This window comes from Solea senegalensis, linkage group LG17 (assembly GCF_019176455.1).
Source record: "Solea senegalensis isolate Sse05_10M linkage group LG17, IFAPA_SoseM_1, whole genome shotgun sequence".
Taxonomy (NCBI): Eukaryota; Metazoa; Chordata; class Actinopteri; order Pleuronectiformes; family Soleidae; genus Solea; species Solea senegalensis.
This window is the reverse complement of record NC_058037.1, coordinates 20,695,375-20,718,070: the sequence shown is the minus strand read 5'-3', so window position 1 is coordinate 20,718,070 and position 22,696 is coordinate 20,695,375. Positions and strand designations below refer to the sequence as shown.

At 40.5% G+C, this 22,696-nt stretch overlaps 1 protein-coding gene and 2 long non-coding RNA genes across 3 annotated transcripts; 2 read left to right on the top strand and 1 right to left on the bottom strand.

Moving 5' to 3' along the window:
* Positions 1-6,958: 6,958 nt before the first annotated feature.
* Positions 6,959-7,433, top strand: LOC122784385. The gene is made up of 3 exons (XR_006362171.1): positions 6,959-7,013; positions 7,110-7,167; positions 7,265-7,433. It is a non-coding gene; the product is annotated as an uncharacterized LOC122784385 (long non-coding RNA).
* A 3,517-nt stretch (positions 7,434-10,950) lies between these two features.
* On the top strand, positions 10,951-11,771 carry LOC122784387. The gene is made up of 2 exons (XR_006362173.1): positions 10,951-11,546; positions 11,673-11,771. It is a non-coding gene; the product is annotated as an uncharacterized LOC122784387 (long non-coding RNA).
* A 6,960-nt stretch (positions 11,772-18,731) lies between these two features.
* Positions 18,732-19,964, bottom strand: LOC122784543 (stonustoxin subunit alpha-like). The gene is given in 2 exon segments (XM_044049846.1): positions 18,732-18,761; positions 19,386-19,964. Coding segments are annotated over 2 exon segments (525 nt in total). The 5' UTR covers positions 19,881-19,964.
* Between the last annotated feature and the right edge of the window lie 2,732 nt (positions 19,965-22,696).

Genomic DNA, 22,696 nt, shown 5'->3' with positions numbered 1-22,696 from the left:
AGATGATAAAGTTTGACACATGAATGGACACCACTGTGATTGACAGCTGGTATCATTCAGAAGGAGCCTGGTTGCAGGTCCTGTGTCTAACTTATAATTGCAAATTAACAACATGGCACTGAACAAATCATGACTCTTAAGGATTCAGATGGTTGATATCATTATTGGTTGCCACTTTCTTAGTGCAGAAATATTAGTTTAAGGAGATCATTTGACTTTAATTAGAATTAAATACTTTATCTTAATGAACTTTAACCAAAGCAAACCACAAAATCTGATCTCCTGTGTACTTATCTTTCACAAGACGATTTTTTAGCACTTTAGCACAAGAATACTTAGGTGTGATGGCTGATGATCCCTTCCTTCTTGATGCTCCAGCCCCAGTATTAAGTAAATAATTGCACGTACGTGTTGGTCATTCTGTTACACTAGGTTATAGTTAATCCCTTTTTAAGTGTGTACAGTGTGATTTGAGATAAACTTAGCTGGAAAAATATCTTCTTCTCTTCATTCTTGTGTCCTGATGATACACATTTTTTACTGCTACACAGGAAATTCTTGAGAGTATTTTTCCCAGAGTAACTATTATTTTCCTCTCATTTTGGTGCACAATTTTACCAGAAGCCAATAGAGTGGGATTGAAGTAACAGAGCAAATTCTATTGAAGTAAAACAAACCACGGCCACCAATTTTCTGAGTTGAGTTGAGTTTCAGCCGCCATGACACTCGCGCTCAATCGCGGTCATCACAGACTTTAGAGGAGCTGAAAATACTACGCTCTTGGAGGTCGAATCAATAGAATGCGAGTTAAGTTCATTATTTTTTGCTTCATTTAATGTGATGGTTGAAAATTCAACTCAGTGCATTATCGGGGTTTAATGTCATATTGAATGTCATATTAAATGTCATATTGTAGCTTGGGCTAACACCACTTTTATCTATCAACGGATATATGGTTAAAGTATAAGACAGTGTAGGTTTCGTGAGCAATTGTGTTAGCAAGAGAGCAGCCGGTGCAACACGTGTATTTGACTCATGAACAGAATGCCTAAATTGGCGCTGGCCATCACTTGATGCAGCTGACTGTACAACCAGTGTGTCTTACTTTGAACAAATAACAGCCTTTAATAGATGGATGAATCGTGTATTAACGGGAGAGTGGCGGTTATGTGAGCAATTGTGTTAGCAAGAGAGCAGCAAGTGCAACAGTAGTGCGTGTGTTTGACTCTTAGCAGAAAGCCTTAACTGGCACCGACCCATGCTTGTCACTTCCGAAGCAGTTTGTGTGGACAACTAAAGTGTTTGACTCGGTTTAGCGGTAAGGCGATGGTCTATCAGCGCGGGTTTCGTGAGCTCTTGTGTTAGTGAGAATGGAGGTGTAACACATGTATTTGACTCTAAACAGAATGCCTTAATTTGCATGGAAATTTTTTTTTGCTGTATCTTAAATGGAAAGCCTTGTCTTAATGTGGGCAGATAGCCCTTTGTTGTGAGGTGGATAGCATGGAGCTGCACTTTTGGTAGGTCAATGTCGCATGTGTTGAGACTTTTTCCATTTATTACTCTGATCAGAACAATTCACTCTTTACTGCTAAAATCACTGCACATAATAAGTCATGTGTCATCTAGTTGACTGAGGTTTGAAAGTAGAATAAAGTCTACAATCATCAACATCAAGTGTCCATTGTGATAACTGGTGTGTGTGTGTGTGTGTGACTGAAAACATTTGGTTACTGGCAAGCCAAAAAACAAGAGGCATGTGTGATCTGTGACGGATTGGTGGTGTTAGTGAAGCAAGCTAGTATTATGGTAATTTATACAGTCATATGTTTATAAATACCAAACAGTTGGTATTTGTCAGTTGTCATTGATGCTTTCTTGTGCTTGTTGTTAAATGTTTACAGTAATTTTATAACAGTATTATGAATAGAGTAACCTCATCACGAGTTGAGGGACCCTAGTTCCCTTATTTAATTCATAATGATCCTCATGAATTTGTAATGTTAAAGATGGCTTTTACTAATCTGCTACCTGCAGAGGAAACTGAACTGTACAAATTCCATATTCTATTGGATCATTTACGTCTCCCCTCTGCTCGCCATATTGCACTTTCCTACGCCCATTACCCACAACCTTTCACCAAGGCGCTGGCAGCCTTAGAGCGTCAGTATGGTCAGCCACATCAACTGGCCCTAACAGAGATCCAGACCCTATTAAACCTCCCAAAATTAGCTTGTGGAGATGCTGAAGGGTTACAAAACTTTGCCGTTAGAGTAAGGTCATTGGTTGGCATGTTACAATCCCTAAAATCAAGAGAAGGTGATGCAGAACTGGCCTGTGCTTCACATGTGCAGCAACTGTTGAGTAAACTCCCAGTAGAGCTAGTTTCCAACTTTGCTAGACACACCCGCTCAGCCTCTTCCAATACTCACTACAACCTGGTGGACTTTTCTGCATGGCTGGAAGGAGAGTCAGAATGTCAGGCAGTAGTGGCACAAGCTAACAGCCTTCAAATCAGTGGTCCCCAAATTCAAAGGAGAGATGCAGGTCAAAAATTCAAATCCCCATCGGCTACCATTTTTCACAGTGCTGAACGGAGGTCACCACGAGGACAAGCTGCATCAGGATATCAGCCACAACCCCAAACGAGGTATCCTTGTGCATACTGTCAGTCAACCTCCCATTACCTCACAAACTGTGAAAGCTTGAAAGATCTGAGCACCGACAAAGTGACAAAATGGTTGAAGGAACAAAACAGATGCTGGAGATGTGGGAGGACCCACAAAGCAGCGGATTGCACCCTGAGGAAACCTTGCCCCAAATGTAATGGCCGACACCTAGGTGTATTACATGATGTAAATAAAGCCCAAACAGCATCAAAGGTGCTGTATGTGAACCCACAGAGTATGTCACCCAAAGTACTACTAAAAATAGTTAAAGTGAGACTTTTCCACAGAAATAGGACATTTGATACATATGCCATCTTAGATGATGGTTCAGAACGTACAATGTTGTTACCAGGTGCTGCTAAGTATCTTGGTTTGGAGGGAGAGCCAGAAACCCTTGAGCTGCGCACAGTGAGACAGCAGACAGAGACCCTAGAAGGCAGAACAGTAAACCTCAAACTATCTGCTGCCTCATGCCCTGAGAGAAAATTTTCGATTGACAGGGCTTTCACCGCCGACACAATCATGTTTGTTGAGCAGAGTTATCCAATTGAGAAACTCAAGCAACGCTACCAACATTTACGTGACCTCCCACTTACATCTTTCTCTAAAGTTCAGCCACACATCCTCATTGGATCAGACAACCCATTCCTCATCACACCGATGGAGAGAATCCAATATGGTCCGAGGGGAGCACCTGCTGCAGTGAGAACAAGGCTTGGATGGGCCCTACAAGGACCTACTTCTCTTGGTGAGTCATACGATTCCACCCAATGCCTATTCACATCACAAGCTAACCCTTATGCTGAGCTAATGTAGAGAAACTATGGCAGGTAGACACCCTTCCCTTCAGAAATGAAAAGTTAATCACTAGATCAAAACAAGATCAAGAAGCCATGGACCTCTTGAATGCAAAGACCAGACGATTACACATAGGAGGAACTCAACGTTATGCAACCCCTTTGCTGAGGAAGAAAAATGCACCACAACTGACTGCCCCATTTGAATCAGTGATGCCACTTCTACGCCGATCAGAGCGCAAACTTGAGAAAAACCCTAAATTGGCCGATATCTACAATAATGAGATCAACAAACTGAAGGAGACCGGTTATGTTGCAGAGCTTGATGCTGGACAGATTACAGGGTCACAAGAATCATGGTATATTCCCCATCACTTGGTAGAGCATAATGGTAAACACCGTGTTGTATTCAACTGTTCTTTTACATATGAAGACCAAACACTAAATGACCAGCTCCTCCCTGGCCCGACATTAGGTCCATCACTACTTGGTGTACTACTGCGTTTCCGCCAACATAGAGTTGCTATGACCGGAGACATTAAAGGAATGTTCCACCAAGTAAGACTCTTACCAGAGGACAAACCACTTCTCAGGTTTTTGTGGCGTGACATGAAACGGAAAGAAAACCCAACAGTATATGAATGGCAAGTCCGCCCATTCGGTACAGCATGTAGCCCCTGCTGCGCGACATATGCCGTCCAAAGACATGTGCAGGAGCACAGTAAAGGGAACGAGGAGGTGGTTGAAACTGTTCTCAAATCATTCTATGTAGATAACTGCCTTAGATCACTTCCCTGCCCCAACAAAGCAAAAGAGCTCCTCCTGAAAATAAGGGCCCTGTTTTCCACTGGTGGATTCGAAATTAGGCAGTGGGCAAGCAACTTTCCATCTGTTGTTGAACACCTACCAGCAGCTGCCAGATCAGACAGTGCTGAGCTCTGGCTGACCCAGAACCGGGTAGATCCTGTAGAGGGTGCGCTCGGACTCAGCTGGCATTGTGTTTTTGACACCTTGGGCTATAGGCACAGACCTGTCTCCTACCAAACTCTAACCATGAGAAATGTGTATAAAGTGCTGGCCTCACAATATGACCCGTTGGGCTACATTACCCCATTTACCACCAGAGCCAAAGTTCTGCTCCAGCAGCTCTGGGTAAATAACAAGCAATGGGATCAGCCAATACCTAAAAGTGACTTACAACATGCCTGGGATGAGTGGGAGAGTGAACTTCCAAATCTGGCCCACATCTCCTTTCCCAGGTGGTACGACGGTAACAACCCCCATGCTTCATCAACAGTAACAGAGAGAGAACTGCACATTTTTTGTGATGCTTCAGAAAAGGCATATGGTTCAGTAGCATATATGAAAACAACAAACGAGCTGGGGGAAACTAATGTCTCACTTGTAATGGCCAGATCACGTGTTGCCCCCCTGAAGCAGCTAACTATACCCCGCTTGGAGTTATCTGCAGCCCTGACTGGAGCCCAGCTAAGTAAACTGATCAAATCTGAACTAACGGTCCCCATTGACAGAACTTTCCTGTGGTCTGATTCCACTGTAGTATTAACATGGCTTTACTCTGAGTCCTGCAGGTATAATGTATTTGTGGCCAACAGAATTGTGGAGATACTTGAACTAACCTCAGCCAGTGACTGGAGGTATGTTGACACCAAACAAAACCCAGCAGACGATATTACCAGAGGTAAGCTGCTCAAAGAGCTGACTAGCACACATCGATGGCATAACGGTCCTGCATTCCTTCACCTCCCTTCTAGTCAATGGCCTGTCTGTCCAACCCCAGCTAAAGAGATAACCACAGAGTTGAGAAAACCCCTTTTCTGTGGTCTCACACAAACCGCTAAGCCATATGACTTACCCAATCCAAAGGAATACAGCTCCTGGACAAATCTGTTAGATGCCACCTATCAAATAATGCAAACCGCAACCTGTCTTTCAAATTCTGACCCTACAAGCATATCGAGAACCAAAGTTGAAATTGCACTAATCTCTCATGCCCAATCCCAGAGTTTCCCAGAGGAATTTCAAGCACTGAAATCCGGTAAAGAAATTTCCCCCCATAGCCGTCTGTTATCTCTTTCCCCCGAGTTTGATGAAACACTGGAAGTGATAAGAGTGGGTGGAAGACTAAGACAGATTACAGATCTTGATCCTGATACTATCCATCCCATAGTACTTGACCCTAAACATCCTCTAACACAGCTTCTGATTCAGGACTATGACATGAGACTTTTGCACCCAGGACCTGATAGAGTATTTGCCGAAATACGCTGTGCTTACTGGATCCTCCGAGGCAGACAAGCTGTTAAAAAACATCAATGGTCATGTACTGAGTGCAGAAAATGGCGAGCAAAACCAGTCTATCCGAAAATGGCAGACCTACCTTCCTCCAGGCTGAGGTTATGGAAACCCCCTTTCTGGTCTACAGGAGTAGACTGTTTTGGCCCCCTAAATATTAAACTGGGACGACGGATAGAAAAAAGATGGGGAATACTGTTCAAGTGTATGACCACCAGATGCATTCATATTGAACTATTGAATAGCCTTGACTCTGACAGTTTTCTTATGTCCCTCAGGCGTTTTATTGCACGTAGAGGACAGCCCTTTGAGCTTCTTTCAGACTGTGGCACCAACTTTAAAGGAGGAAACAGAGAACTGAGAGAGGCATTTGCTGCCATGAATCCACACCTGAGAGAACAGTTAAGTAAATCCCAGATACAGTTCCACTTTAATCCTCCAAATGCCCCTCATTTTGGCGGAATGTGGGAAAGAGAAATCAGGTCCATTAAAACTGCTCTCAGAGTAACTGTAGGAAGTCAAACCGTTTCTGACGAGGTCTTGCACACAACCCTAGTGGAAATAGAAGGAATTCTGAATTCTAAGCCGATTGGATATGCATCCTCTGACATAGCAGACCCTGACCCTATAACCCCAAATATCCTTTGGATGGGGCGGCGAGACGCTTCCCTTCCACAGGCTGTGTATGCAGACACTAACATGCTTGGACGGAGACGATGGAGGCACAGTCAAATATTAGCTGATCAGTTTTGGTCCTGTTTCATTAGAAACTACCTTCCCAACCTACAAACATGGAGTAAGGGGCAAAAGGACACCCAGAATCTGAAGGAGGGGACTGTAGTACTCTTGATGGACCCCCAGTTGCCTAGAGGCTTATGGTCTGTAGGAAAAGTATCACGCATCCTACCCAGTCATGATGGAAGGACCCGAACTGTAGAGGTTACATCTAAAGACAAGAAGTTTCTTAGACCAGTGGCCCGGCTCGTCGTTCTTCCACCACTTAAACCTAACTCTCACCACTAACTTGTGATTTGTAGAATTCAAATGTACCATTTGAAGGGGCGGCTGTTAAAATCCCAGGTCTCCACCTCACCTGTCTCCTCCTCACCTGCCTCGTCACTGCCACACCTACCTTGACCACGCCCCTAACCATATATAACCCGCCCCTTCCTCCCTTTGACCCCCCTTTTCTTCCCTCCAAACAAATCCAGGAGAACAAAGGAACACTGCTGTGAGTTTTATAGACATTCACTCATTTACTGATTCATTTGGTTGATACCACATTTTGTTTGAAGATTTACTTATTGTTTGTGTTTCATTACATTAGATTCCTGTGTTTAACCCTCTGCCTAAGAGAGGAAAGTAAGAGTGGATGCATTACTGATGTAAGTCTAGGACAACTTAATTTCTTATTGTATATTTGATTCTTATTGTATATTTGATACTTTCTATATTGTAATATTTCCTTTATCATTTTCATAGACAAAATCATCCACCATTACCCCTCATCACCTGTTTACAAATAAAATATTGGAACTTGGAAGGCTGCCTGGATCCTGTGTCTAAATGTGCACCCAACGTATGATGTTCAGCGAATCACCGCCAATATAGTCTACAGTTTTTTCAGTTAGTGAACTGCTACTCCTCTTAATAAACTAAATCAAGTTCTCATGTCACAGAACGGGACCAGCATCCAAGGGCATCTAGACAGCATCACAGAAAGCCGTCAACCGTATCTACTGGCTGTGGGAACCCAAGTACTTCATCATTGACAAACATGCCATACCATGCAAGTCACCGGACTCTCTCGCCTGTTTTGATGAGCTTTTCAAAGCTCATTTTGTCTTTGGTACGTCATATAACCACGATCTGGCAAATGTGTACAACATTTTGGAAACCACCATCTATGAAATAGATGTTGCTACCACTAAAGTGAGTCCCAGGGTTTCTGAAGTGAGGGCTCGGATGCTGCACTGAGCTGAGATGAGATGTTGTGTTTTCTCTGCAGATGTCACCAGGTGGATGTTAATTCCCTCATAAAGCACTTGAAGTTGGTTCATGGTCTTTGCTCAGGAAAGACTCTTCGTCTTAAGTATGGTCAAGCTGGTTGTTTTCAGGTTTATGGAACATTCTCTGGTTTTCAAAAGCACCTTAATACAGCAAATAATGATCATTGTTCTGATCCTGGTTCTGACCTCTGGCGAAGGCCCCTCTACAACTGAAGATGTAATATCAAGTCATTTAGAGGATTTGCCATCAGCAATTCCCCCTTCTTACCCCCTTCTTGTCAGTAAGAATCTTGTAGACAGCTGTGCTACAACAGTAGCTGAACTTAAAGAGGCAGGTGTAGCTGAAACGGTCATTAACTCTTTGGTGACTTCAATGGAAGAGATTGTTGATGATGTCTACAATTAAGCACAAGAATCTGTGAAGAAGTGTCTGTCATTACAAGAGCCCAACAAAAGTGAAATTGAGTGTAAAATCCATGAGTGTTTTGAAAAAATGGAAAATCCTTTTTGTGTGTTGAACTCAGAGAACTAAGTATTACAAAATGAAGTGGGGAAGTGTGGACCCAGTTGAATATGTTCTTGGTACAAGATTTGATACCCTGCGCAATCGGACTAGTGGAGGCTATGATCAAGTGGTGGTTACTAATAAATTTATGTACATTCCAATTTTGAAAACACTACAGTTCATTTACAGTCACCCTAATATAAAGGAGATGGTGCAGGCTGATTCCAGTCCAGGGGAAGATGTTCTCAAGGACTTGTGTGATGGGGAACTTTTCAAAAGTCATCCTCTGTTTTCAAAACACAAAAATGCCTAAAAATAATCTATGATGATTTTGAAACTTCAAATCCTTTAGGATCCAAACGGGGAATATATAAAGTAGGTGCAGTCTATTTCACCTTGCGGAATTTTTCTCCAAAATACAATTCAAGTTTAAGCAATATTCATTAGGTTGCTTTAGTTCATGCCCAAGATATCAAAACATATGGCTTTTCTAAAACACTAGATCCGATTGTGCAGGATATTAAAATAGAAAGAGGACTTTCAGACAGAATTTGATGAAGATTCACCTAAGATAGTTTTGCGAACTCGAGCACTTCATGAGGAACACTGCCAACAAATGGAGACAAATCCCAGGCTTCCCTATGTGATGGGTGTTAAACGGTCTTGCATTCTGAATTCCTTGCAGTATTTCAATACTTGTGATAATTTCTCTGTTGATATTATGCACGATATCTTGGAAGGGGTGGCACAATATGAAATGAAGCTGCTTTTACATCACTTGATAGAAAACTACACAACACTGGAGGAAATACACACAAGAATAAAGAATTTTAACTATGGCTATGTTGAGCAAGCCAACAAACCACCTGAAGTGAAGTTGGAACAGGACAGAAATGACTTGGGGTTGAATGCCATTCAATCCTGGAGTTTATTTTCCCCAATTTTATCAAAAGGTATTACAATTTTTTTGAAACACTTGATCGCAGAACACCACAGGTTATTCAAACATTTGTATCCAAACAAGGGGCTGATACCAAAGCATCATTTCATGGTGCATTACCCTATGTGTATTTTGAAAATGAGACCTCTTTTGCATACCTGGTGTATGCGCTATGAAGCGAAACATAATTTCTTTAAAAAAACGAGTTAACAGCTTCAAAATTATAACTAAAACATTGGCAAGGAATCACCAAACACAAATGGCATACAAGTGGCAGACATTTGACCCCAGCAGAGTGACAACAGGCCCTGGTAAAATGTTGTCTTTACAAGTGATGGAATGGGGCTATGAGATGGCAGAGATGCTTCAGTTACCTGTTGACACCAAGGTATTAAATGTGAAATGGGCCAAACACAATGGGACTCTGTATCGTCCAGGTTTAGTTGTTTGTGTGAGAGTTCATTGTGAGAGGCCAGTTTTTCAGCGAATCCACCATGTTGTTGTCAAAGATGAGAAATTGCTTTTGGTAACTATTTCCTTACAAACAATATGTCTCGATGAGCATTTTAATGCTTTTAAAGTTGTGTGCACAAAAGTTGGACCTCATGTAGTTGATGTCAAAGAGCTTTTTTGTCATAAAGCACTTGACATACAGACATCATATGGTAGTGATAATTCAAATTTGTTCATTGTTCCATACCATTTTCTGTGAAATGTAAAGGTGCATAATAACAATGAGCTTCCCACTCTTAGCATCACATCAAGGGAATATGGCTGTTGTGTCAATAGGGTCCATTGGCTTTTTTCTGTCTTCTTTTGCATGTTTTATGTAGTTTCATTGTATTTAATTTGAACATATGGATTCTATTTGTTGTTGAACAGGCCACAATTTTGATTTCTGATGGTATGACGTGGTGCTTCTTCAAACAAATATGCTGGAATTGACTGGTAACATGGTGGATGTGTTTTTTTAAATATCTTGCAATGTTTTTATCTGTTGCATTAGTTAGTGTAATGCAAACATGTTTTGATTTTGTGATTATTAAATGTGCTAAGGTGCTTTGCTTAATTGTTTCTGATTTATTGTGTTCAGAGAAACTTCACAAATGTCACTCCAGACAAGTGATATGCATTTCTGAATGGAGTAACATACAATTTCGTATTGAGAAGAAAACGGTTAGATAATATTAAACTATATAGTGTTGAATACAATCATATTTGAGTGAAATAGAATTCTATTTTGAGTGACATTATTCTAATAAGAGTATCATACTATTGTGTATGGAGAAGAATACAATCTGGTGAAGAGCAGAATATGAATCAGTATGGAGTAGAATATAATTCTTTCTGTAGTGAATTCTAATTCTATTTTGAGTGAAATATTATTCAGTATAGAGTAAAATACATCACCACGTTGAGGAAAGTGACTGTAGAGTTATTTTAATTTTATACAACATGGAGTAAATTATTATCATGTACAGTAAACTATGGACACTAGTTAGAGTAAAAACTACTCTGTAAAATTCACTCTTTGGGAGTAATTTTTACTCTATTTAGACTGGGATCAAATGTTATCTTTTTTAGAGTAAAATTTTCTTCAATTTGAGTAAAATTTACTCAAATTTCCTGTGTAGGGCCCTGATTTGATGCTCTACAGTGCATAGTCCATAAAGCATGGAGCACAGACGTTTACAGCACTGTGCTGCGTTTTGCTGTGCACCACATTGTCTCTGGGTGTTCATATGGCTTCCGGTGCTTCAGGTACATAGACACTTTCAGGAGTTGATTTAAGTATTTCACGTTATTAATGTGGATGTGGAGGATGTTACAGTTAAATGTTAAATATGAAGTACAAGTGTAGTGCTGTAAATCATCCACTTTATCAAGTCCGAAAGGGTTGTAGAAGTAATTCAGTACTTCAGCAGCTAGATATGTTTGTAATAGCATGCTGAAGCCAGGTCATCCTTAAGGGTACAACTTACCCACAATGTTCACTGTGTGCTGCCATTCATCCCGAAAGAAGAGCATGTTATGAGCTTTCATGGTGAACTTGTATTCTTACATTGCCAGGCATCTCTGATGCAATAGAAAACCACAGGAGCTTTACAACATTTAAATACCTTTTGACACATCAAGAGTAGCCTCCAATTCTAAACTGATAGATTTTATTGTTTATGTTATTCACATTGATGTAATAGTCAGCATATTATTTAATCATGATCACATATTTTATATCTTTTCCAGTAATAGATGACATTGTGAAAGAAGGCTGTCCTGCTCCCAGTGCAGTGCTGAAACGGAAAAGGAAAGGTGTGTTGTAATGTCAATCCATAATTGTCTGAATATGGTTTTAAAAAAAAAATATATATATATATATGTATAATTGAAGTATACCACAATTAAGTAATCAGATATTTTTGTCCATAATAGTTTTAGAGAGTCCAGTCAGCACACAGTCATAGAGGAGTAAAACGTATTCACACCGACCCGAGAGGATAAAATCCTAATGAAATAAATGAACACTTGATTAATGTAGTAGTTGATCAATAGTTGATTCATTGTTGCCACTCTAAATGAATGTGCTTACAGTTTGAATGCTCCACCTTTCATTTTAAATATGTCCTGTAGTGTGGGATTTGCATTGTCCAGTCTTGGTCATCACTCAGTCTCAGTTTAGATGTTCTTAAGTAAGAGCATAAGCTGACAGTGAATGAGACTGTGATCTTTTATTTTCCCCACTGGTCTCATTGCTACACATTTCCCTTAATTCATACAGTAAGTGTGTCCATTCTTTGTAAACAGACACGTCTACTGACACATGATTTTGGTGTGATCTTGGTTTTCAAAGACAAAAAAAATACCCTAGTCTCTGCTGTGAAGTGCTCTACTCTTCTATGAAACAGTCATTTGAATTGATTTTGATTCATTTGAGCACTGATGACTGCCCATATATATTTATCCTCTCATCCATCTCTATAGTCCATTGATTACAGTCATTTACCAATGATGCATGCAAGCTCTGTACCAGAATAACTACATATCTTCCCTTTCAGAATGCCCACATACAGTATCAGGGAGCAAAGAGTTCTACCCTGTGAAGAGGGTTGCCTAATGCAAAGTTTTAAAGGTTCAATAATCCCACACAGAGTCATTCACCTGCTGACGTTTCCTAGAACTCTCATGTTAGAGAATCTACAGTCATAAAGTGCTGATAGTCTTTATGTAATCTGTGTAAGAATCCTGAAAGAGTATTCAAGACGGAGGTATAGCCAAAGATTTGAACTGAATAGGGACAAAAATTGCAACTGGTGGAGTGGGAGCCGTGCAAGTCCTGGTATGTATGACTTGTGATCACAGCATATCTTATTTGATACCAACACTGAGAACATTCACATGCACACCAATAATCTTTGTTTATGATACTGGCAAAGTGCTCTCTGTAGCCCGACGTGTGCCTCCAAAAAATGTCGTCATCAGTCGAGGCAACTGAGACCAATGGAGACCGCGGTGCTGTCATTAGTCAGTTAACGACTCATTCCCGCAGCCCCTAGTGTTCTGGCGGTGAATTGCAATACCATACTGAAAACTGCAGCGCACTACCCCGTCTGTATGGTCACAGAGTTGGAAACTCTAAGAGTGACATAGAAATCCAAATGGACTCTTAATTGCTCCTTTAGGCCTCCTGTGGAGGGGGGTTTGAGGGTGGAGGGGTATCTACAAGGTCAGATATTTAAGCATCTGTTGCAAGATGCAATATTAAGGCTAATTTTATTACATTATCAAATGATTTTTTTTAATGCAAGGCCAATAACGTAATAAGTTATTACGTTATTGGTTTTATTACATTTAAATGATTACGTTATTGGCCGTTATCACGTTATCGGTTGCTACAGCATATAAAGAGGCTGCAGTTGTCTCAGTCAGAAATTCTAAACCATCTATCATGCTTCTCTGCTACCAGCACCATTGTACAGAAGAAAGAGGCGTATTTAAAAATGCTAAAATTGTCCATCACTGCCTTACTCTCACTATACTCCCTTTATTAGTGGATGATTAGTGTACATGCTAACATGATTGTATATGATTTCCATCCAAAAGTTAAGTTTGCAGAAAATGACACTTTGGTTCCTAAGGACAGAGCGTGTCACATACTGTACAGATTATAAAGCCCCACGAAACCAATGTCATTTGTGATTTTGGCCATATGGCATAAAAACACCAACGTGGTGGTTTGGTGGTTACCACTGTTGCCTCACAGCAAGATGGAGATTAGATTCCCCTGGGATCTTTCTGTGTGGAGCTCGCATGTTTTCCCTGTGACCCAAACAGGGATAAGTGGAAGAGAATGGATACAAGGACTTTATATGATAGTGTGCATCCACACTGTGTTCTTCTACAACCATTTCTTGACTATTACTATACTGTCATTTCATTAAATCCACTACGATACAACTATTGGGAAAACAGTCACAGGGGTCGAATGTGAGTCTTAATATGTCTTAATATGTTTTTTTGAGCATACCAAATATTGCCACCGAAAGCTGTTCATTTGCACTAAATGAAGTAATACCAAATGAAGCGTTCTTTAATATCTTATTTATTTATTTATTATTTATTTATTTATTTCGGTCATGACATTTAGATCACTCATCACATAACAGTGCAGTTCACACAATATACATAACCGAAAGGGAATGCGGGAGAAGCAAAGCTTAACTAGTCCCGCCCCCATTATCATCATACATTTCCTTCCTTTTTTTTATGACATTTTTTTTTTTTATGACATTTTGACAAAGAAAACATGTTTCAGCATCCGATAGCACTCAGAGATATGGTCTAGCTCTAGACAGTCAACTCTGACATTTATTTTATTTTTTTTTTTGTTTGGTTAACTTTGCTTCCCCTGCCGTTTCCCACAGTGTCTACAGATTTCTGTCCCTGACCTTTGTCATACTTTCCTTCTGTGTCATTCTGTATCGATTAATAGTCATCTCTACATACTTCTTTTTAAATACACTCAGTTTTGCTGATTTTTTCATCCCCTCATCCAGATTGTTCCACTGTCTGACCCCCGTGACCGATATGGTAAAGGATTTTAATGTAGTTCTTACCCTTCTCTGCCTGAACATCATGTTGCCTCTTAGATTGTGTCCCTCCCCTCTGTTCAGGAATAATATCTGTAGATTGTGAGAGAGGTTTTTGTTGGCAGCCCTGTAAATCATCTGTACTGTGCGGTATTTTATTAAGTCATAGAATTTGAGTATTTTTGATTTGGTAAATAGTTGATTTGTATGTTCTCTGTAACTGGCATAATGTAGGATTCTCAAGGCTCTTTTTTGGAGTATAAACAGGGGATAAGTAGTGGTTTTGTAAGTGTGTCCCCAGACCTCTGCGCAGTATTGCAGGTGTGGAGAGACTAGTGCGCAGTACAACAAGTACAGTGCCTTCTGGTTTAATAGTTTTTGTGCCCTCCAAAGTATGGACACACTCCTGGCCAGCTTGCCTTTTAACAGCTTGGTGTGTGGCTTCCAACTTAACATGTCATCAATAATCACTCCCAGCACTTTATACTCACTAACCCTTTCAATGTCCACTCCATTAACTTGTATGTTAATATAAAATACTAATACTTTTTTCCCATACAGCATATATTTAGTTTTCTCTAAATTTAGTGATAGTTTATTTATATTAAACCACACATGTAGCTTGGCCATTTCATTATTGACTGTTTCCACTAGCTGGTTTAGGTCTTCCCCCGAACAGAAAATATTAGTATCATCTGCAAATAATGTCAATTTCAGAATATTGGATACCTTGCATATGTCATTAATGTATAGTATAAACAGTTTGGGGCCCAGCACTGATCCTTGTGGGACCCCACAAATTATGTCCAACCAAGTCGATGTGCAATCTCCCATCTTAACATATTGAGATCTGTTGTGAAGATAACTCTTGACCCATTCCAGTGCTATGACTCTTATACCATATCACTCCAGTTTAGCTATCAAAATATCATGGTTGATGAACTAGAAAGAGAGACCATATAACTCCAGTGTTAGCTTCTCTACACTGGCTCCCCATACAGTTTAGAATTCAATTTAAAATCCTCCTCCTCACGTACAAAGCACTTAATGGTCAGGCCCCTTCATACCTGAAAGACCTAGTCTTACCCTATCATCCTAATAGACCACTTAGGTCACAAAATACAGGTTTACTTGTGGTTCCCAGAGTCTGTAAGAGTAGAATGGGAGGCAGAGCCTTTAGCTACCAGGCTCCTCTCCTGTGGAACCAGCTTCCAATGATAGTTCGGGAGGCGGAGCCTCTCTCTGTATTTAAAGTTAGACTTAAAACTTTCCTTTTTGATAAAGCTTATAGTTAGAGCTGGTTCAGGGAACCCTAAACCATCTCTTAGTTATGCTGCTATAGAACTAAACTGCTGGGGGATTTTCCGGTGGTACACGCACATTCACTCTCTCACACTCAGCATTTGATTATGACTTTTTATATGTCATTAACATTGTCTCTTTCTCTCCCTAGTTTGTGTCTTTCCTTCCTTCTCTCTCTCTCTCTCTGTATTCTCATCATGCAGGTTGCAGGATCAAGATCCAGTTTCCGAGGCTACGCTCATCGTCACCATTATTATTATTTTGTAATTAAAAAGTCGATATCAGTAACTGTATAAACTTGTAACCTGATACAGTTGTTGTGTATCTGCTGCTGGTCTCCCTCTCTCTCTTCTGTCTCTCCCTCATCTCACTCTTGTCCTTTCTCTCCCCCCATTTTCTGTCCCCCACCTCTCCACTGTCCCCCATTTTTCCTTTCACCCCAACCGGTCGAGGCAGATGACCGCACATCTCTGAGCCTGGTTCTGTCAGAGATTTCTTCTTCTGTTAAGAGGGAGTTTTTTCTCTCCACTGATGCCTAGTGTTTGCTCATTGTGTGAACTGTTGGGGTTCTCTGCTCTCTTTGATGTTGTCTATGTACAGTGCCTTGAGATAATGTATGTTATGATTTGGCGCTATACAAATAAAATTGAATTGAATTGAATTGAATTGAATTGATGGTGTCAAATGCCTTTTTCAGGTCTATGAATATTCCTATGGAATGTAGTTTTTGATCAATGGCGTCAGTAATGGTTTCCACAGACTCAGTTAAAGCTAGCGCCGTCGAGTGGTTTCTTCTGAATCCATATTGGCTATCATATAGCAGATTGTGTTTGTTAATGAAGTTGTCTAGCTTATTGTTAAATAGTTTCTCCAGAATTTTTGACAGTTGTGGTAGTATTGAGACTGGTCTGTAATTAGTAAATTCATGTATGTCACCTTTCTTGAACAATGGCACTACTTTCGCCACTTTCATTTTGGTGAAAGTTTGAAATGACAGGTTGCAGATGTGTGTTAGAGGTGAAGCGATTTCAACTATTACTTTCTTGATTAGCTTCATGTCGAGGTCATCAACATCTGTGGATGTTATTGCTACACATTTGTTGACCAGGTGTCTAATCTCTCTGTCCTTCACTGGGGTGAGAAACATTGTGCTTAGGTTTCTGTCTCTGTCCTTATCAAAGTGGTCCCAGTGAAGGAGTGAGTCAGGAATGTCCTTTGCCAAGTTCGGCCCTACATTGACGAAAAATTCATTAAATCTTTCTGCTATGATTTCTTTGTTATCTTCCTTAGTGTTTTTGTCCTTGAAGTAGAAAGGATAGCTAGGTTTTATGTTTTTGTTTTTGATCACATCATTTAGAATGTTCCATAGTTTTTTAGTATAGCTCATGTTTTCTGCCAGCAGATTACTGTAGTATTCTTTTTTGCAGTCCTTTAGGATGCTGTTTAGTTTGTTCCTGTATTGTTTGTTTCTCGTTTCTGAATGTTCTGTCCTTAATCTCATGTACTGTCTGTACAGGGTGTTTTTCTTCTTGCAGGCATTTATCAACGTTTTTGTTAACCATGGTTTCCCCTCCTTTTTCTGATTTGTGTGTCTTTTCATTACAGGACAGTGTCTATTATACAACGTGTTAAATATTTGCAAAAAGGAATCATAAGCATCATTTACATCTGTTTCTTTGTAGACCTCGTTCCAGTCCTGAGGAAAGCTTAGCCGGCCTCACTATAGGTGGTGAAATATTCACCAGACAGTGACTATTCTGACCTTTCACAGCATGTAGGCGGTATGATTTTATAATAAGTCCCTACTGATTGTTTCACGTCTCAGTACGTTGCTATGGTGGTTGCTAAGGACTCAACCCGGTATGGCCGGTAACGTGCGACTCCTCTTTTGGCTGTAATATCTACTTTTTCTTAACAAAGATAATCTATATGCATGCAATTATTAATTTGGCTGTAACAGATATCTGATATATTCAGTAGAAATATCGTTTCATAACCGTCAATTTCAGACCCAAAACTACCGGCCCAAACACTGGTGATATTCGTGAAAATAACAGCAATAAAACAACGACTGTACTTATGTAGATACAGTGTGATTACTAACTCGGCTTTACCAGATATTTTATATGTTCTGAGGAAATATCATTTTAAAGCCCTACTGTAGGACACAAAACTGTCGGCCCCAAAACACAATTTCTAGGATATAAGTGAATATAGCAGAAATAAGGCAACGTCTATGCCCTTTCTTAACACACCTTATCTAGATAGAGTATGATTACTACTTCGGCTGTACCAGACATTTCAAATATTCAGTAGAAATATCATTTCATAACCTTATTCACAACCATACTAGAAGCTTTCTGTAAGCACCAAGTTGAACGTTTAAAGGTCAATATTTAAAAGCTGGAGTTATGTGGAGTCTTCATACTGACATATGTTACTCTCCAGGCTGAGACCTTTCCAATGATGTATTTGTTTTCACTCTATGACAAAGTTATAACTTTCACATTTCATGGACACAAACCATCCAGGCTTTGTTTCAAAGAGCACTTTGAAGGACCAGTTCATAAAATTAAGCTCTTGTTTATTTGTTTGTCATTTATTTGTGGTCACACACACACACACACACACACACACACACACACACACACACACACACACACACACACACTGCTGCCTCCATCACTAAGTTCAAATGTCTTATTTTGTCACTTCAGTGTTTGAAATCCTTTGTTCAGATTGACGTCAGTGACACAAAGTGACCACACGAGGCAGCAGAGGACCAGCAGCTCCTGTGTCCCCGCAGCTAAAATCACTGGTTTTCTCTATGGGCTTTGGTGTGGGAGAGTGAGTGGATGGAGCTGTTAATCTATGACCTAAAAGAGCGTAGACTTAATCTGACATAGATTGTATTAGGTGTCAGTACCTCGTCATCAACACAACAAAGTAGATTAAAGTGATATGATGTGGTTTTTATTGATGTTGAAAATGTCATTCTTCATTAAGCCACAGAAACAGAAACCACAGACACTGATGATGTTTGGAAAGTGCAAAAACCCTCTGAGTGTCATGAGTTTCCTGTCACTGTGGACACGTTCTTCACTGTCGTTCACAGAGCAGCAGGAGGACAGAGGTCATCCTGAGGTCACGCACACTCAGTTTCACCTGCATCACAGCAGAAACCACACTTCCTCATTCATGGCATAATCTGCTCATGTGTGTTTCATTTTCCATGTGTGTGTGTGTGTGTGTGTAACTCTGAGTGTTGTTCTGCTCACACGCAGCAGGGGGCGCTGTTGTCAGGCAGCATGAAGAGGAGGAGGAGGAGAAGCAGTGCATGCTGGGACAGAAAGGCTCGTCAGTGAGAAGATGATGTTCTTCAGACAAAGAGTCAAACTCTTAACATCTTTATTTACTTTGTTTTCTATTGGATTGAAAACCTTGAATTTTATTTTATATTATTTTGACTTCTTTCTTTTTATTTTATATAAAGCATTTATTCATTTCTAATTGATTTTACTTTCTGTATCTTTTAATTTCACTTTCAAACATTCACTTTTTGTTCTTTTTATCTCAGTGTGTGTGAACCTGTGTGTTTCAGGCTGGTTCTCAGCAGCAGGGGGCGCTCACAGCGCAGGACGGCGGCTCAGTTAATGACAGACATGTTGATTTTTTAAGTCTTTATTTATTGATGGTTTCAACAAAGAATGACTGAGACGAGCTTTGACCTCGTCCACCACTGAAGCTGCTGTCTCTTCATGTCCTACAGAGGACACAGAGACACTGAGGAACCATCCCAGACCCAGAACCCAGGATAAACCGGTTCAGTGAATGTGGTCCTGAAGGTGTGGAGGTGGATCAGTGAGTCAGAGGAGACGCTGTAGAAGGACAGAGTCCCAGCAGGACAGTCCACATACACTGATACTCTGTTAAAAACAGAGGACATGATGGGTGTTTCTGTCCCACAGTGACAGACAGAGTAACCATGATCATCAGAGCAGATCAGACTCCAGGACTGATCATTATCTCCAAACACACAGTCAGAACCGATGCCTTTCCTCTTGATTCCTCTGTAACTCAGTGATATATCAACAGTTCCTCTCCACTCGACCTCCCAGTAACAGCGACCAGTCAGACCAGGTCTACACAGCAGCTGACGACAGAACTCAAATCTGTCTGGATGATCAGGATACGACTGATCTTCTGTCACATGGGTCACTTTCCTGTTGTCGTCAGACAGTTTGAGTTCTCTGTTCATTGTGTTTGTGTCCAGTTCCAGTTCACATGAATCTGATGAAGACAACGAGACACAGCTGCAGTTTATTGATGATCAGCTGATATGTTGTTAATTCCTGTAAATCCATACTTACACTTCCTGACACCAGGTTTTAACCTCTGCTCTCCAGCATGGTCCATCCTGGAGGAAGAAACAGTCTGAATGAGTTTCTGTCCAACATGAGTCCAAACTGTTGTCTTAATGACGCACTCTGGTGGACACAATGATGAACTACAAGGACAGATGTGTTTCAAAGAGAAGACGGTGGCTGTTTCTCAATACTCAAGTATGCAAGTATGTACTTGTTACTTGGGAAGTATATACTTGAGAAGTACGCTGGGAGTATATACTTGCCAAGTACAGGAGTACACAAGTATGTGGTTGTTTCTCAATACTCAAGTATGCAAGTATGTATGTATTGTTCTGCTGTAGTTCTGCTGCAGTGCTGCAGCCTCATTAGCGCCACCTACAGTGTTGATAAATGAACATATGAAATACTTTTAATAAATGCATATATATGTTGTTATTATTTTTACATTTTAAATATTTAACTTCATTTATTAATTTATTTCTATTAAAATATACAATACAAATGATACAATGTGGAAAATAGATATATTACAGCATTGTAGAGTAGTATATATATATGTATATATATATGACTTGTACAAATATATACTACTCTACATATCTAATATTTACATATTATATTTAATTACAGCTACAATGGCCGTGCGACTTTAATATAAATCTAACATTCAAAGTTAAAATAAATAAAACATTAACAATATACAAACTTTTAAACTGTCAGGTCAAAACGTTTCCATTAAAAACAAAATAACACGTCAACAACAAATCTATGGATCACACCGAGCATCTAATGACAGCGACGTCTGAGCCAGCGGATCATTTCATCAGGACAGGCCGAGGTCACGCTGCTCTGTGCCGGGCACAGTGAGCGCCGAGCGTCCGCAGAGGCGGAGCTTATCGTTTTTGTCGTTTTTGTCAGGCTTCCTTCTTCTTATGAACGATAGGTGATGAGTTGATGATGCAGGAGAAGACCCCACTGACACAGGACTTGTACCGAACAAAGGGATTTGATTTAGTCACAAGTCAGGCGTCAGAACCAAGCTCTGCAGCAGCTCGGGAGAATGTGTTCTTGCCGAATCTCCGAACAATTCTGCCTCAGAAAAGCAAAACTAACCTTATATAGATTTTCTAGCATTTTTTTCAGTATATAAAACGTCCGTTTGTCACAAATTTAAATGTGGGAGTTGCCGAAAGCCTCCTGACGCTCACAAACCAAAAATTGTATCTCTATCATCAACCGTTCTTGAAATATGACAACTTTAAAACATGCTGTTTTCTCTGCTTTCTCTGCTGATTTTGGAGAGATAGAGACAGGCGTGTGTGTGCGTGTGTGTGCGTGTGTAAGGAGCAGAGGGGACTTTGGGAGGGGCTTGTCAGTCTCTCTGTATTCTTCCACCCAAAACTTTGACGTCTAACTCCTCCCACAGTTTTGAGAAAACCCCCACACGTTATATCAAAACGTGCGGCTCGACCGGGACTTGTGTGCTATGACTTTTCTAAGCGTTTCAAGTAACCATGGCGACAAAAATCGCAAAAAACTGCCATATAACTTCCACATGCCGTGGATTTTCTAGCAAGTACGCACAAGTACGCACAAGTATGGATATTGAGAAACGGCCGGTGTCTGCAGAACCGGAGACCACAGTTTCAGGAGGCTACGCATTTACTCAACAGCGCCACCACGTGGACAACACAGAAGACAACTTCTGTTTATACATTTGAAACCCACCACGAGTAAACCAGCAACAAGTTGGCCCAGCACAAACCAAGTAAACAAAGAAAATAGATAAAATAGAGGGATTTCATTTGTATTTTTTACAGTGTATCAAATCGCAGTATTGTGGGTCTAAAAAGCATAAACTTTGTATTTGAATTACGGTTGTTTGATCGCTTGCTTGAATCGAGACCTAGTTTCCAGTGCTTTCGTGGTTTTTTCAGCTGCGCGTCACAGAGGAAACACATGGCTACTTATGCAGCTGCTGCTGCGGAGGCTCGTCGCTGTTACTGCTGCTTCCAAAACTTGTGTGTTTTCACCGTTGAATGAAGAATGAAGAACAACTTGATTGTAGCTGTTAGATGACGAACATCTCGTACACAACTCACTACAAACACCACAGAATAAAGACATCTTTACTTTAGTTTGACCGTAGACTGTTTGAAGTGGACCAGGACTGTTCTGTACCCAGTACCAGGACTTCTCACATGATGCTGCTACTCTACTACTGTGCAGATGATCTGTCCAGTTCATGGTTCTGGTCGTTTCTCAGGCTGAACTACGTGACATTCACTCGTTCTCACGAGGTGTTTAAAAAGTGTCACGAATGTTTGGTTATACTCACTGACAGAGGAAAACATAATAACAGGACATCTTCAACCTGAACCTGCTGACAAGTTTGAATACTGCTGATGAACATGAAGAGGAAGGAGGAGGAGGAGGAGGAGAATACCTGAGAGTGTCCAGTCTCCAGTGAGGACTCTTCAGTCCAGCAGACAGCAGCTTCTCTCCTGAGTCTCCTGGATGATTGTAGCTCAGGTCCAGTTCTCTCAGATGGGAGGGGTTTGAGTTCAGAGCTGAGGTCAGAGAAGAACATCCTTCCTCTGAGACCAGACAACCTGACAGACTGGAGTTAAGAAGATATGATGAACTCAGTGATTCAGAAAAAACATCTTCATCAACAAGAACCTAAAGAAGCAAAGAGTCTGAGTCA